Source organism: Pecten maximus, chromosome 19 (assembly GCF_902652985.1).
Source record: "Pecten maximus chromosome 19, xPecMax1.1, whole genome shotgun sequence".
Taxonomy (NCBI): Eukaryota; Metazoa; Mollusca; class Bivalvia; order Pectinida; family Pectinidae; genus Pecten; species Pecten maximus.
Genome location: NC_047033.1, coordinates 12,540,599 through 12,557,555, shown reverse-complemented (window position 1 = coordinate 12,557,555; position 16,957 = coordinate 12,540,599). Strand labels below are relative to the sequence as shown.

The following is a 16,957-nucleotide window of genomic DNA, read 5'->3' as shown; positions in this document are numbered from 1 at the left end:
TAAAAGCCTTGGCAAGCAAAAGTTGAAACTTAGAGACAAATTACACAAAATCTCATTTGAATTAAAAACAAAAATATTAAGATACTTTTAATCAAAAACACATTTATTAAGATCCTTTTTACCACAAATTTCAGAAAACTTCATTTTGACAGGTTTTGACAATTCATGGCATTTTAATTGTTGGTTCTACACTATGCAAACTTATGTTATTTTCTTTATAAAATTTAAAAAAAATAATGTTTACCTCCCACTGTTTAGAAAGGAATCTGGAGAAGATGTTGGGACTCTGGACTGATGTATTTTCCAGGTAATTAAGCTAGAGAAAATCTGCTTGCTCACACAAAAGCTTAAAACACAGGGTTTTCGAGAGATGCGGTTATGGAGACTATGACAATGTTTTGTGATCTCAATTATATAGAGTAAATGTTCTGTAAGCTTGACATATTTATGTTTGTTAGTACAGAGCAACCCGCTTATTTGCATAGCCCTTTTTCCATGACAAAATATGCAAATAACCGGAGTATTCGTATAGGCGGAGTTGGGTTTTGGCCCCTCTTATACACATGTAGATCGTCAGGTAGATACTCAAAATGGGCGCTATATGATTGTTTACGTTATTTGCATTAGAAATATATTTTTAAAAAAAACTGTTTAAAATATAAAAGTAAATACGAAATACATGGGTTGTTATTCTTTGTAAATGTACAAATAAAAATATTTGCATACACTTCATTGTTTACTACTTGTCACTCTGGGTCCGATATCGGTCATACACACGTGGGTTGGCAGTACAATGTACAATGTCATCATTTCAATTAACATTCATTATCGACTCGAGATGCGTTGTATTCCTGCTATGAGTATATTAGTTGTTTGATCATAGATGATGAACTGCTGAAGCAATAGATTGTCTAAAATGACCGTGACATGTGTATTGTTGTTTGGGTTTGTTTTGGAAAATGGCGCACACAAAAAGAGTTGTCGTTCATTACACATATGCCCCCACAATGCAACGCGCCTAGTAAACAATCATGGCGATCGCAACCTGCCTCAGCGAGTGTTCAAGTGCACAGAACACAGGTTTAGATCGATGCTATAATAAATAAACAAATCTCATCAAAAGATGAGACATAAAAATATTTTATTCAGTAATTCTTCTGCACAATGCTACTGATATGGTATGGATAATAACTAAATGTTGATATCGATGCATCGAACGTAACCTGTAATGACGGAGTGTGAACCAATGATTAGATAACGTTGTACATCGTGTCAAATCAATATGTAAGTTTAAAACACATTTCATAAAACTTTTATTACGGGAAAATCACAAAAATACCCTAAAATAAATTAAAATTTTTCGATTTTTTTGGAATTTTTATATGCATATAAGCGGGAGTCGGTGTTTTAGTCGATGCAAATACACGGGATTAAAATACAAAGATAAAGAAGAAGAAAATCGGGACCTGAGAATTTTATGCAAATAAGCAGGTTATTCAAATAACCGATATGCAAATAAGTGGGCTCCTCTGTATAATTATTGGTTTTGTTTTCAATACCACTGTTCTCCTTTTGAGAACATGGCATTACATGGATTTTACCTATATTTACATGGAGAATGTCATATGTAAAGCAGAAGACGCCTTCCCTACTGGAACACCTGGTCTCCTCAATGGTCCTTAACTAAGTCTTAAGGAAATCACTTAAATTTTACCATACGAAGGCATCCTAGAATCAGGAAAACATCCTAGGAACCTTTCTGAAATTCTGTAATGCTTTCCTATGGAAAATTTTAAGTTTAGGAATTTCCTTAAGACTAAGTTAAGGAACGCTCATGATGAAACTGGCCCCGGGTCTTCTATTCTCATAGCACTCTTTTAAGGATTTTATTTTAAAAAACGTTATACAATTATAGCCTTTTCATAAGGTCAATACATAGTTTTATTAACCCTTTCAACCCTAAGAAACATTAGTGGACTCTGCCATTCATTCATCATATGAAGTCCAATATGGTCAGAAGGGGTGAAAGTTAACCTGAAAAAAAATATTGACCAAGGATGAAGCCAATCAGAAAATGTGAAAATATGATTTCATAATAACCAAATTATTCATCAAAGAACAGTATCATGCTTGTAATTTTTCTCCTGAAGTACGGTAAACCTCCGATTAATTCGAACACACGGATAGTTCGAACACACATTTTTTTCTAGAAAAACGGTAATTTTTTAGCTAGTAATAGTTCGAACTCTGGCTGTTTATATCAGATACCATTTCGGATAGTTTGAACTTGTCAAATGAAGAACGTAAAGTAAGAAGCTCGCGACGACCCGGCCCCGATGACCGGGCGAAAAAAATTGCCAAGATTTAAATTTGATCAACAGGCACATTTAGTTTATTAGATTGTATGCGTGATCATTAGAATGCGTCTGTGATTTAATATATGCCACATATTTTAGCGTTAATTCAGTTTTTGTTACATTGCAAAACACACCACGCACGAGACAGCTGATTGCAAATTTAGGCCCCGACAATGTATAAGTAACATGCGATATTTGTATTCGCGCTGTGTATGGCAAACTAAGAAATCGTCCGTGTATTTTCACATATAACTAGTGTTAACTTAGCATTATGATTATTTAATTGTGACTGGACATCTCTTAAGTATTGCCAATCAAGGTATTACATGAAAACCTGGGACCTCACGCTAGGTAAGCAGACCACGCGAGGTGTCGCTTGCGGTAAAGTTGAAAGGATCGGCTGCCCGATCCTGCTGAGTGACGTGAAAAGCATTCATATTTAGTCAAAACAATCCACAGGTGTCCCAATTAGTGATGGATAATTATGCAGGTATCAACTACGTTTGGTAGATAATACGACTGGGCATATTTAAAAGCAGACATGTTGATGTTCTGACCTAATTTTACCATCATGTAACGCCTATTTTTACAGTAGTGCTTTCATAAACGCAACAGGTTATGTAGACTGCTTTAGATGTATTAAAGAGACCATTTATCACAATAATATAGCGATAGTTTCTCATTCAGATAAAAAAATATAACCATGCAAAGATTATACTGTACAAATGTTTAACTTTTGTGTCACAAATGAAACGTGTACTTTAATGTTTTGGGGCCTACTGACAGTACTGTAGCTACGCATTGCCCGAGCGGCTTCGCGCAATAACCATCAACAGTTATCGCGAAACGAAGAACGTTAACGATCAATTAATATTGAATTAAATGAAATACTATCATTTTACTTACTTGTAAATGTGCCATTGTTCAGGCCGCCATTATTACGTATCAGATTTACGATGGATGTGTTTGTGTCTAATGATTTTACTCTGCCGAGATTTTCGCCGATATTGACTCGAATAGTTCGAACTCACGCTTATTTTCTGAAGCATAATTTCGAATAATTCGAACAGGTTCGTCAATATTTATTTAATTTTGTTCGAACTAACCGGAGGTTTACCGTAATATGATTTTGGAGATCAGTTGGTGTACAGTATTTAACAGCATGGTAATGATTAGGAAAGTTTCCTTTTTTTTACTAGTTGGTAAGAAGAATTGAGAATACGGCCGAGTGTTTTTAACCATGCATATCATATTTCTTTACTTCCTTTACAGACCTGACCTAAAGGACAATGACCGATTCTTGACCTTAGTCAATATGACAGCTGCTGAGATGTCCTCGTCAGTCGTCAGCATGGGTCACTCCTTTGCTATAAGTCATTCCAGGGCAGGACTGACCCCCGCGGGATTTCTACAGGAACAGTTCGGAGGCATGACACAGGTGAATCAATTGTCTGACAATGTTCAATCCTGACTGTTGTAGAAGTAGCTTCGAATCCAGACCCAAAGACTTATTTTTGGTACCTAGTAGTAACCAATTTTTTTCTTGTCCCAATTTTTTTTCCCAAATTTTGATCTTAAAAAGATTCGGATTTATATTCAGATAATTATTTTGCCTAGAGTTTTAGCTTCTGTTATTTTGCTTACATGGGATTGCTATACTGTCTCACTGTTTATGTACTATATAATATTGATAATTATAATTCCTCACATATACAGCAAAACTTGGCTATGATAAATTTAATAGTAATGGTGGGCCGATGATTGAAAATAATTAAAAATTAGTTGGAATAGAAAATAAAGTTGATCATCAATGACAATTTCAAAAGGCAATTAATTGGAAATTCCCGAAAGTGTTTGTAAATATTCAGCTTCATGAAATTTTGTAATGTTACAGAACCAAGAAGTAGTTGATCTTGTATTTTAGTGATAATTATATTCGTTGGTCAATTACAAGTGATTAAGGAGATTTAAAAACATTAACAACCATTAAATGCTTTGTTTGTGTTCAGTATTAAAACTATTGATTAAGGCTAAGATGTGTAATAAATGTACTTGAGATGTACATAAATTTTCTACAAAATGGCAACTCTTTTAATTAATCTTTAAATTTAGAAAACCAATTATAATCAATAATCGATCGAATTCAGGTTTCCAATTATCAATTAAAAAAAAAAACAATTCCCATCACTTAGAAATAGTTTCTTATATCAGAAATTCATTATAGGATAGATAATAATTTGAGTTAAAAGGGATTTTTATTTACTTGGTAATAGCAGTTTGTATCAAGTCTTATCAAGTTTTACAGTTTGTACAAGTTGTCGCCCCAGTAAGATACTAGATGCTTCCTACTGGCTCGACTAGGGAGAACTCTCTTAAGCCATGGTAGAAAATTAGATTACTAGTAAACCAAAGGTCCAGACTCAATTTTTAGGCATGGAAATATAAATACAACTAATAATGACATATGTTATTCATTAATATAGTGAACATTTTAACAAAATCTTTGATAGGAGTGGTATTGGTAGGATGCAGGGCTACTTGACTGTAGGGTCACTGGTTTGAGTCCCAACACATGCAGATGCTGTGTTGTGTCCTTGAACAAGATACTTTACTCTATTGTGTTCCAGTTGACTCAGCTGTAAATGAGTATGTGGTACAGGTAGGGCAGTACAAGAAATGTCCTGTGTAAGCAGTTAGACGCTGAAATGACAGATCCAGCTGTTTGCTCCCGAAGGAGTTGAGAAAGACATTGGCTGGTTGCTAAAGGCCCAATAATCACGGATGATAATTAGTGAATCGCTTTGAGACATCTATGTTCCTGTGATATAGCAGTATATAAAAACTTATTATTATTATTAAATTCTCTACGTGTCGAGCCAAACATTCTCATGTCGTTAAGATTTATTTTGATGGCAGGATTACAGTTTGTACTTTTGTTTCTCTCACAGCTAGAGCTTTTGAATTCTATTGTTGGAGGGGACCAAGAGTCAGTCTTCAAGGTCATAGATAAAATGGAAGAGATCGGCAAATGTTTATTGAATAAGTCCAACTTAAGGTTAGTAACTCTGCAAGCACTGAATACATCTACAGATCCATGAGTAGCTTTCTTATTAGGCCAAATGAAGAAATGTTGTGTATTCCAGAATTTTAGAATAAGACAGGCAGGTTTTGTGCTTAATCAAATATTTTTGATATGTTTTTTTTATTGAGTCTATTTAACATTGCTTTCTATATCATTATTATAGGATCTTGAATGAGATTTTATGAAAAAAGTCTTTTTGAAAGCCTTGGCAAGCAAAAATTGAAACTTAGAGACAAATTACACAAAATCTCATTTGAATTAAAAACAAAAATATTAAGATACTTTTAATCGAAAACACATTTAAGATCCTTTTTACCACAAATTTCAGAAAACTTCATTTTGACAGGTTTTGACAATTCATGACATTTTAATTGTTTGTTCTACACTATGCAAACTTATGTTATTTTCTTTATAAAATTAAAAAAAAAAAATGCAAAATTTAAAGCTTTATGTAGCAATACACAATTTGCACACATCTATTTGATATGTGTTGGTATCTTTGTAATTTCCTTTTTCTCTAAAATATCTTGTCCGCATTCAGCCTTTAATCCTAAATAACATATTATCCTGGTGAAAACACATTCCTTAATTTGAAATATCTTGTTTGATGTCTGAAATGAATTCATCTGTTTCTCTAAGCCTTAATAAAACTTTCCAAGAAATCTATTTCAATTTTCCTTTATGAACTACTCTCAGGGTTGCATTGAATACGACCCCTGAATCCATGGATATGACCTTGAAGTCTGTAGAAGGATTTTTGTCTTCGTTACCTGGGGAGGCCTTAACCTCCAACTTCCTCACAAAAGTAAGTAATGTTGAATGAATTCTCTTGTTCAGTAATTTGTAAAATTTACATTTTACCTCATTTTTGTGACCTAAGAATAGAATATTCCGCTCCTTAATACAAATGTCATGGAAATCAAAGTCTTGGAGTACTTCTCTCTCATGTCTGACTACATAATTTGAGAGTATCATCAGATAGTCAGTCATTTTCATCTCACTGCTGTACAGTTCTGTTCTTTATTACTTTAAACCATTTAGTTTATCAGTACAGTGCATATATATACAGTGCAAACAAACAAAACAACACAAATTGTATACAGACACGATACTCATAGCATATGTAGTGTAGAGAGACATCTCACATTACAATTATCATGTACCTACAATAACATTATCACAGTACATTTATTGATTATTCTCGCATTACAGTCATATATTACTCTCGGAATTCATTTATCTACTATTCTCACAGTACATAAATCTTTTACTCTACACAATACATTTATCTACCATTCTCACATTACATAAATCTATTATTCTCACAGTACATTTATCTATTACTCTCACATCACATTTATCTATCATTCTCACATTACATAAATCTATTACTCTCACAATACATTTATCTACCATTCTCACAGTACATAAATCTATTACTCTCACAATACATTTATCTACCATTCTCACAGTACATAAATCTATTACTCTCACAATACATTTATCTACTATTCTCACAGTACATCTATCTATTACTCTCACATCACATTTATCTACCATTCTCACAGTACATAAATCTATTACTCTCACAATACATTTATCTACCATTCTCACAGTACATAAATCTATTACTCTCACAATACATTTATCTACCATTCTCACAGTACATAAATCTATTACTCTCACATCACATTTATCTACCATTCTCACAGTACATAAATCTATTTCTCTCACAGTACATTTATCTACCATTCTCACAGTACATAAATCTATTACTCTCACAGTACATTTATCTATTATTCCCACATTACATAAATCTATTACTCTCACAATACATTTATCTACCATTCTCACAGTACATAAATCTAATACTCTCACATCACATTTGTCTACCATTCTCACATTATATAAATCTTTTACTCTCTGACACATCACATTTAACTATTTATTACTCTCACAGTACATTTATCTATTATTCTCACATTACATAAATATATTTCTCTCACAATACATTTATCTACCATTCTCAGTACATATATCTATTACTCTCACAGTACATTTATCTATTATTCTCACAGTACATAAATCTATTACTCTCACAATACATTTATCTACCATTCTCACAGTACATAAATCTATTACTCTCACATCACATTTGTCTATTTATTATTCTTACAGTACATAAATCTATTATTCTCACAGTACATTTATCTACCATTCTCACAGTTCATAAATCTTTTACTCTCACAATACATTTATCTATCATTGTAAAGTAATCGTATTGTGGATGTTGTAGCATTATGTCACTGCTGTTCCATTGTGATGTCACAGTAAAATTGAATGTGTATTTAGCATATACCTGGTAGGTTTGAAACATTTACTGTTTAACTGATTTGTATTAAACAGGACATAGATTATAAGGTGACAGAGTCGCTGACACAGTTTGAACGCCCCTTCTCGGTCAATTACATGGGGAAATCCTTCCTAACAGTGCCTTATACTCATGAAGATTTTCCAAGGTAGGTTTATAGTTATAAAATATAAATTTGAACCGGGTTTGAAATCACAGGGACCTTTGTCTATACAGTCAAACATAACTTAACTTCCATCTGTATATAACAAAAACCTGAATAAAGACCACCGGCATATAGGGGGAAAATATGTCTATAAGGCCACCTGTATATAACAAACAGAAAAATGGATTTACTTAGATTTGCCAGCGACCTTTGACAGTCCAAATACAGTGGAACTTCGTTAACTCGAAGTCGACGGGACCACGAAAAAACTTCGAGTTATCCGAGTGTTCGAATTAAGCGAGTTCTCATTTTTGGTGAAAAGTTTGGTCAATATTTGTCAACATTATATAATCATTATAACTTCGCTCTGTCGCTCATCAGTTTAGTGTGAAGACTGGTCAATACATGTAAATATATATGTAATGTTTCGTTATGTCACTTGTAATTTGGTGTAGTTTTGCCGATATTCAGTCACGATAAAGTTTCTTTCACTTAGTCACTTCAATAACGATCTGATGTGCAAGTCATGTTTGCAAAAGGTAAACGATAAAACGAAATTCGACAAAATAACAAGTTATTAATGTCAAAACAAATAACCGTTTAAGTTTAACACAGATTGCATACAAAACGTAACAGAACCATTACCTTTTATTGGACATATATAAAATACTGTTTGATCGGCCTACTTACTTTTTATTGATAACCACGCCATTTCCATGTGTATTAGCACCGGAAGTTGGGCTGCGCATGTGCGTATAAAATGTTACTGTAACTGAGTTGGCGTTTTATCCGATTTAATAGACAGCACTGACCGTTACAGTTGTACTCTGAACACCTCGGCAGTAATTACGCTATTGTTTCAGCAGTTTAAAGATTTAATAGGCGCCGGTGACTGTGTCATTTCTACACCTGTAAAAACATCAGCAGGGTAGATCTACAGGTGTGTCAGAGATAAGTTCCGCTTGAGCGAACGGGTAGATGAGTTGTTGACTATCGTGTGTACTGATATCGGCGACCGCCTTGGGAAATTACCTGATGTAAGTAAAGCAGTACTTTTTATCACCAAGACTTGTTGTTATAAGATTCAACCGACAATTTCTTTTATGAATTTATGAAACACTTATAATAGCATGTAGGTTAGTAGTGCCGATATGTTCAGTATTACAAACGGAATTTAGCTCTTAAAAAATGTCGGTGTTTGCCACCGATCGACGAAAATTATACTTCGAGTTATTCGAACATTTCAAGTAGGATTTTTATTGTTGGGACCAAATTTTTACTTCGTATTATCCGAGTTTTTCGAGTTATCCGAATTCGAATTATCCGAGTTTTTTTTACTAAGATAAAGAGAGAATTCGGCCGGGACCGGCGAGGTACTTCGAGTTAAGCGGGGTATTCGAGTTATCCGAGTTCGAGTTAACGAAGTTCCACTGTACATTATGTAAGGTAGTGGTTAGCTATACATTTTATTGTGTTGTTATAATTCGGAGATGTTTTCAATCCCAACACATCTCAAGTGTCACCAGCCCACTTACTGTTGACGCTTGATATGTGTTGTGATTGAAAACCTCTCCTAATCATATTACTATTCATTTCATCACCCTGCATACCTTTTATTATCCGCACTCAGCACCCCACTTACCGACGAACTTACCTTGAACTGATGTTTCTTTACTTTAGTGTTTAATTAATGTGTTGTTGATACACTTTCCTCATCTGAATACAATGTAGTGGAAAGCATTCTCAGACTTTCATTTCTGATTGGTTGTCATTGTATTTAACGATGTCAATTTATTTATTAAAATTATCTAATTTTAGATTACGAGTTCTTGCCAAACTGATGTGGGCCAAGTTTTTACATAGAGAAATAAGGTAAGATAAAAAATGAAGGAGAAAATATATCAGGACCAGAGGGATCATTAGAATACTGCAGTATGGCTGACTTATCATTCAACAGAGAATATCAAAGCACAGGTGAAAGGATATGATAATACCACTTTCATCTACAACCAAGCCCCCGCCAACAAATAAGCACAATTCTTCATTTTTGCAGAATCATAAATTTTATAATAGTAAGCCAAAAGTGGTTCATGAATAAGCTTTACCTAAAACTTCAATACACAAATATAGTAAACTTTTACATTTATAGGGGAGGGGCTATTTGAGGATAAATATGGTACTAAACATTTACACTAGGGGAGGGGGCTTATTTGAGGATAAATACAGTAAGTAATTTTACCAGGGGAGGGGGTTTATTTGAGAATGAATACAGTACTAACTTTCACCAGAGGAGCGGGCTTATTTAAGGATATATATATGGTACTAAACTTTTACAATAGGGGGTTTATTTGAGGATATATGTAAATATGGTGATAGAGTGAAAGAGTGGAAGTGTATTTGATATGTTGTAAATCATTGCTAACAGTTCTGTTGTCTGTGAATCATCAGGGAGAAAGGCGGAGCTTACGGAAGTGGAGCAGTCTGTTCGGATGGTGTCTTCTCACTGTTCTCTTACCGGTAAGTGTTAGATCTGACCTAGTTTGACATGCAATCAGGAATGTTTACTTGATTTGCTGTCTGGGAACTTGTGTTGACCAGACAATTATCAAAGATATAACATTATAATTAATTTTTCTTTGTTTTCAGGGTAAATACTCAAATATGATTGTTCGAAAAATTCTTTTCATTCTTCTATGAAAGAAATTCCGAGAATGGCGCGAAAAACGTGACGTCACAATACGACAATTGACGTTGCGTATTGATTTGAGAAAAAGAATCCCATTTAAAACCAGTAAAATTGTACATAAAACATGTTTTAAATTAGAAAATCATTTTCAAAAATTTATGTAAGGCTGTGTTCTATGTTAGATTCACAGGGGTTTGATACAATTCTATGACTGATGTTCTGACGATTAGATCACTTATGATTGACCATTATTAGTGATCTGGGAGTCAGACCCTGGGGTTAACGATTGGGGTTGGACTTTGAGGTTAAATATGAGGGGTCGGACCCTGGGGTTAGATATTAGGGGTCGGACCCTGGGATTAGATATTAGGGGTCGGACGCTGGGGTTAGATATGAGGGTCGGACTCTGGGGTTAGATATTAGGGGTCGGACCCTGGGGTTAAATATTAGGGGTCGGACCCTGGGGTTAGATATTAGGGATCGGACGCTGGGGTTAGATATGAGGGTCGGACGCTGGGGTTAGATATTAGGGGTCGGACCGTGGGGTTAGATATTAGGGGTCAGACCCTGGGGTTAGATATTAGGGGTCGGACCCTGGGGTTAGATATAAGGGGTCGGACCCTGGGATTAGATATTAGGGGTCGGACCCTGGGGTTAAATATTAGGGGTGGACCCTGGGGTTAGATATTAGGGGTCGGACCCTGGGGTTAGATATTAGGGGTCGGATCCTGGGGTTAGATATTAGGGGTCGGACCCTGGGGTTAGATATTAGGGGTCGGACACTGGGGTTAAATATTAGGGGTCGGACACTGGGGTTAGATATTAGGGGTCGGACCCTGGGGTTAGATATGGGAATCGGACCCTGGGGTTAGATATGAGGGTCAGATTAGGGGGTTGGACCCAGGGGTTAGATATGGGGGTCAGACTCTGGGGTTAGATATGGGAATCAGAGTTTAACATATTCAATTGTTGAAGTTATATTCTAGTATTTCATAAAGGATTACATCTGGATCAACACTATAAATTATTAAAATATTGTCTTACATTACGTCATGTTTCTCATTTGTTTTGTATCAAGATTTAATCAGACAGTTTACAAAAAATTATAAATAATTTGAATCAAGAATTTTTTAATTTAGATTTTACAAAGACTAAGTATTTTCATATTTTTCAGTAGTGAAGAATTACATATTTGTGTTTCAGGGACCCTAATTCTTTGAAGACCCTTGAAGTGTTTGACGAAGCAGTGAAGTGGCTAGGCAGAGGAGATTACACGCATAGTGATGTGGATGAAGCGAAATTATCAGTTTTTCAAGAGGTAGCTTATTGTTTTATATATAACAACAATCACTTTATCATTACATATTTGAAAATGTCATTAATTCATAAATTCAATTTTTTGAAATTTGAGATACTTGTTAATAGGTTCATATTATTTGTCATCCTCAATACTCCAGAATTTACATTCAATTTTGCTCTCTGTACCCCTGGAATATGTCTGTCCTTGATACTCCAGGGGTTATGTTCATCCCTCTCTGTACCCCTGGAATATGTCCATCCTCGATACTCCAGGGGATACAATCACTTTCCCTCTCTGTACCCCTGGAATATGTCCATCTTTGATACTTCAGGGGTAACGTTCAACTTTCCTCTCTGTACCCAGGGAATATGTGATGGCAAAACCAAAAATCAAAGGCACACCACTAGCTATTTGATTGGTGTCAGGGACAAATACCTGACCAATCCCTATGTTGATGTATTTCTTTTGACGATTACAGAGAAGCAACAATCAAGTTCAAATCCATACAATTTAACTGTATGGTAAACACAAGATTTGTTGGATGCACATCACATGATCAAATTAGTCTTTTTGTTTAATTTATCCACAAGATGGTGGTGACTTAGATTTAGATTACTCCATGACATATTTCAGGGGTACAGACAGGGAAAGTGAACATAACCCCTTGAGTATCCATCTATCTGTTCATCTGTCAGTCTGTACTCATTTTCCGCACTTGTGAATCGGCCATGCTTCAAGGTATATTGGTAAATGTTGGTTTGTAACTTCAGTATGAGTAGCTACAGATCAAGTTCAAAAGTTTCAGGATTTTTGGGTCAAGGTCACTGTTACTATTTAAGCGGGGGCTGGTTGGGGACCTGTATTGCTTAAGGAATACCCAGCATGCTTGTATATATAGATTTTGAGTGAGACAGTTTTGGTATATATCGGTTTTCCCATATTGTTTTTTTTTACAGACAGACAAGCCAGTGACTCCAGGTAGCACAGGGATGACACAATTTACTAATGGAGTCACAGATGAGATGAAACAAACCATGCGTGACCAGCTATTCCAGGTGTCTAAAAAGGATGTTACTGATGTTGCTCTCAGGTACGTAAATGATTATCCATAAACAGAAGGTATCCTTATCTCTCAGGCCTGATACCACTGTATATATAGGGTTATTGCCCTTCATTCACAATCATCAATTCCATGACCTACCGTGTGTTGTTACTGTACTGTATGTATTTTACAATTGATTGTGAGTAATAGTAGTGATAATGTAGAGTGTTTTGTGCTGAAATTTGGTTTAGTTTTGCTTGACTATATACAGAGTTACTTCCCTTTGTGTGAGTTCGTTATTAAGGGAGTTAAATGTGGACAGTACACAAATGTCATGTTCTCAAACAGCCCCAGTGTGTCAGAGGTTATATGTGTCTTACCAAGATTAATTGATATCAGAGATTAAATAGATCTCTGTTGATATTAAAACTCAAATCTATTTTGCTTTTGAAATATCTCTTTGATTGGATCATATTTCAAATTTTAAACCAGCACAATAGTTTTTAGTCACTTGAAATAACTCAATAATTGATCTTTTACGTTGTTTAACAGCTTTATCTAAATATAATTGCAGATATTTAAAGAAAGGTCAGAGGTCAAATGCAGTATCATTCCTGGGTCCAGCCAATCAAACAGTACAAGAGGATCAGAGATGGAAGGTCATCAAGAGCTGATGAAGACCAAGATTCACTTACACCATTTTTGATTGGACGATTAAATAACACTTAAAAATCATATGAGTCAGAGTATATGAATGTATGCATCTTAATGACATTAATGATCAAATTCATTGACAGTGAGTGTGTGGTATATAGTTTGTTTTAATGATCAAATCAAAATGTTGTGGGTTTTTTTGTGCAATTGAGATAATTATTGGAATTAAAAGCATTCAAAATTTTACACAAAAGTTAAAGCAAGTTTAAAAAAAACATTGACAAATGCTGTCAAATTTGTAATGACAAACTTGAACAATATGGTTATTAGATAGAACAGTATGGTTATTAGATATCCAAATATCCATGAAGTAATCAGTTTTCTAATATAGGGATAAACTGTAGCCGAAAGAAAGATGAGTTATTGCAGGACAATTTAAAAAAATTGTTTACATTTTTGCTGAATTACAATAGACATATGGGAAGGGTTTATTATCAGGCATTGGCTGATTGTTGAATAAATATGGTGTGTTTGTGTAACTGTTATGCTTTAAGCCTACAGTCTGATATTTATTACTCCTATAAACGACAAGCATGTAATAACTTATACTAGGTAAACAGATTTATAAGTAGAATAAAAAGTTATGCTCGCTCAGAAGAGGAATGTCCTGTTTCCGATTAAACACCAATGAGGAGGGAATTGGTATGATTGGTTGTTAGGTTTATCGCCCTGTGAACAACAAGGGTAATTTTTAGGCAAATATCTACTTGTAGTAGCTGATGGCTCCCTGTAGTAGCTAGTGGTTACCTCACTAAACAGTTTCCACGAGAAACACAACCCATTGGGTAGGGAGCATCGGAATTCATTATAACCTTTAAATAGAATATGAAAGCTATATATATATATATATATATATTTGTGAGTTCGCGAGTGTTTGTTTATATTATGGTGATATGTTTAGTAGAAATTGTGTGTGAATGTAGGGTATTGTTTTAATAAAACATATAAAATTTAAGAAATGTGTTTTTGTGCATGATATTGGCGAAATGAACAAAATTCTTACCGTCTTGCATTTACGTATTCTATATATTAGAATATAAAGGCCATTTATACATTTGTATGAAACCTAAAAAAACACACCTGTCTATGAAGGCCAGTATTCTCTGCCATGAGTGGCCTATATAGACAGGTAGGACTCTGTATTACTATCATCACCTGAAGATGTATGAAGATAACGGTGATGGGAATCATTACTAGCCCTCTTCCTCATCTTAATTATTCCCACTGGTAACTGAGGTTTTCATTCTGTCGTTCTGTCAGTCATTCATGAGCAGTTATTCTCACATTCTTCACAGGGTTATGCAGTTATGCAGAGAAAAGATAAATCCATCTCACACAGGGGTAAAGACAGCTGGCATGCGCTATATGATGCTGCTACCAAAAACGTAACATCATTTTACATGGAGTAGCCAGGTTGTAAATGATGACATTATCAATTTTGACGCACATTTCAAGGAGCATTGTAGATGGCACGATGAAAAACTTTCATAAAAACTTACATTTGCTTGCAAATATTTGAGAAAAATAATCAAACATAGGTCTGTTCCGCGAACGAGGATATCTCAACCCTCGAATAAATGTCAAGACTCGTGCTGACTGGCCAAACTCTTATACTCGGGTTGAGATATCCATGTCCACGGAACAGACCCATGTTAGATTCTATTATTCTCACATACTTCACAGGATTATCATCATCCTATGGTTGCTTGGGATGGGATTAATAGAATCTTTCACCCCTTTTGGGGTGAGATAGGGGGATCTCAACCCGAGGGTGGGGATTGTTAAATTCCCAAACACGAGGCTTGTCAAGTGTTTGGGAACTTAACAATCTCCCTCCGAGGGTTGAGATCCCCCTATCTCATCCCAAAAAGGGGTGACTGATTATTTTTCTCTTACCCTGTTTTCCAATCATAGTGTGAACTAAATCCAAACGTATGTAAACAACAACACGTGGACGGCGGATAACTGTTGTGATAAGGCTGCAGCAGACGCTTTACACCTTACGATGTTGATTTCATACAAAATATAGTTCAGATACATCTCACACGGGGTAGGGAAAGACAACTTACATTAATCCCAATAGCGTAACATTTTATGTAACGTAACCATGTCGTAAATTGATAACGTCAACAATGTAGGATTCTATATGTCCACAAATTCAAAATCCAAGAGTTTTGCCCTTGTTGTACATATCATCTCTGTAAAACTTGCAATATGTCACATAAAACAGTCCAATACCTAGATTAATGTCGGTCTTGATTACAAATTCACCACACCCAAATCAAACTTGGTCATATTGATGCTGTACCGCATGGTTGCTTTTGTTTCTATCAAAGTGATCACTTGTATGCTTAGTTTTAGGAAGCCTTGGCGAGCAAAAAACAAAATTTGAGAAAAGTTTAAGATACTTTTTATCACATAACTCATGACATCATTATGGTTCACATCGAGGATCTGAAATCACTTTTCATTTCATATGAGATTTTCTGAAAACAAGTCTTAGAAGTTTTTATTTTTGCAAGACTTAGCGAGCAATTACTAAACCTCTGTGTGTAAGTACCTCTATATAGATGTTGTGTGAAGATGTTACAAAGTGCTCTGTTTATCATGTACATGTATCATTGTATTAAATAACAAATATAAGTTACAAAAAAAAAAAAAAAACTTCTGAGGTCAATTTCATAACATCGCATATGAAATGGAAACAAATTTACAATAGTTTTTATAACTTAGCTCATTGACAAGTTTTAATGTCAAAATGTGGATGACTTATTCAAATGGCCATTCTTTGCACCATTTATGATGTCACATCATTGTCAATATTACGACATCACAATCAACATCTGACTGGTGCAGCCAGTGAAAAGTGATAACATGACAATTATTCAGTCCCTCTTGGGACTCAAACACCATTTAATACAGAGTTATGGCCCTTTATTGATTTTTACGAAAGCATGGACTCAAGTTGTATTTGAAGGTACAGGTTCCATTTTCTCACTTTGCTGAAACTGTTCCTGTAGGTAATATTGAATAACAGTGGCAAAATGCTGGAGAGAATACCTCTTTCTACACTTAAAATTTGAGGAAATAAATATAAATTGTGCGAATATGTAACCTTTTGAAATACAGATGAGCTATAGGAGTATTTCATATTGTATTTCAGGTATATCTATGAGGAAAAGAGTCCTGCTATTCCTAGTTTTGCACTATGGAAATTGTCCAGCAGAGTAAATAGGGCTCATCATTTCCCTAAAATTAAT

The 16,957-nt window shown here is 34.8% G+C and overlaps 1 protein-coding gene across 1 annotated transcript in view; it reads left to right on the top strand.

Moving 5' to 3' along the window:
- Window positions 1–14,641, top strand: part of LOC117317414 (presequence protease, mitochondrial-like) — a 39,932-nt gene extending 25,291 nt beyond the window's left edge. The window contains exons 21-30 of the mRNA XM_033872225.1: window positions 242–307; window positions 3,630–3,795; window positions 5,306–5,412; window positions 6,136–6,244; window positions 7,846–7,958; window positions 9,774–9,827; window positions 10,404–10,472; window positions 11,845–11,959; window positions 12,898–13,031; window positions 13,558–14,641. Coding sequence (XP_033728116.1) covers window positions 242–307; window positions 3,630–3,795; window positions 5,306–5,412; window positions 6,136–6,244; window positions 7,846–7,958; window positions 9,774–9,827; window positions 10,404–10,472; window positions 11,845–11,959; window positions 12,898–13,031; window positions 13,558–13,657 — 1,033 coding nt within the window. The 3' untranslated portion in view covers window positions 13,658–14,641. The remainder of the gene's footprint in view (window positions 1–241; window positions 308–3,629; window positions 3,796–5,305; window positions 5,413–6,135; window positions 6,245–7,845; window positions 7,959–9,773; window positions 9,828–10,403; window positions 10,473–11,844; window positions 11,960–12,897; window positions 13,032–13,557) is intronic.
- Window positions 14,642–16,957: the final 2,316 nt, after the last annotated feature.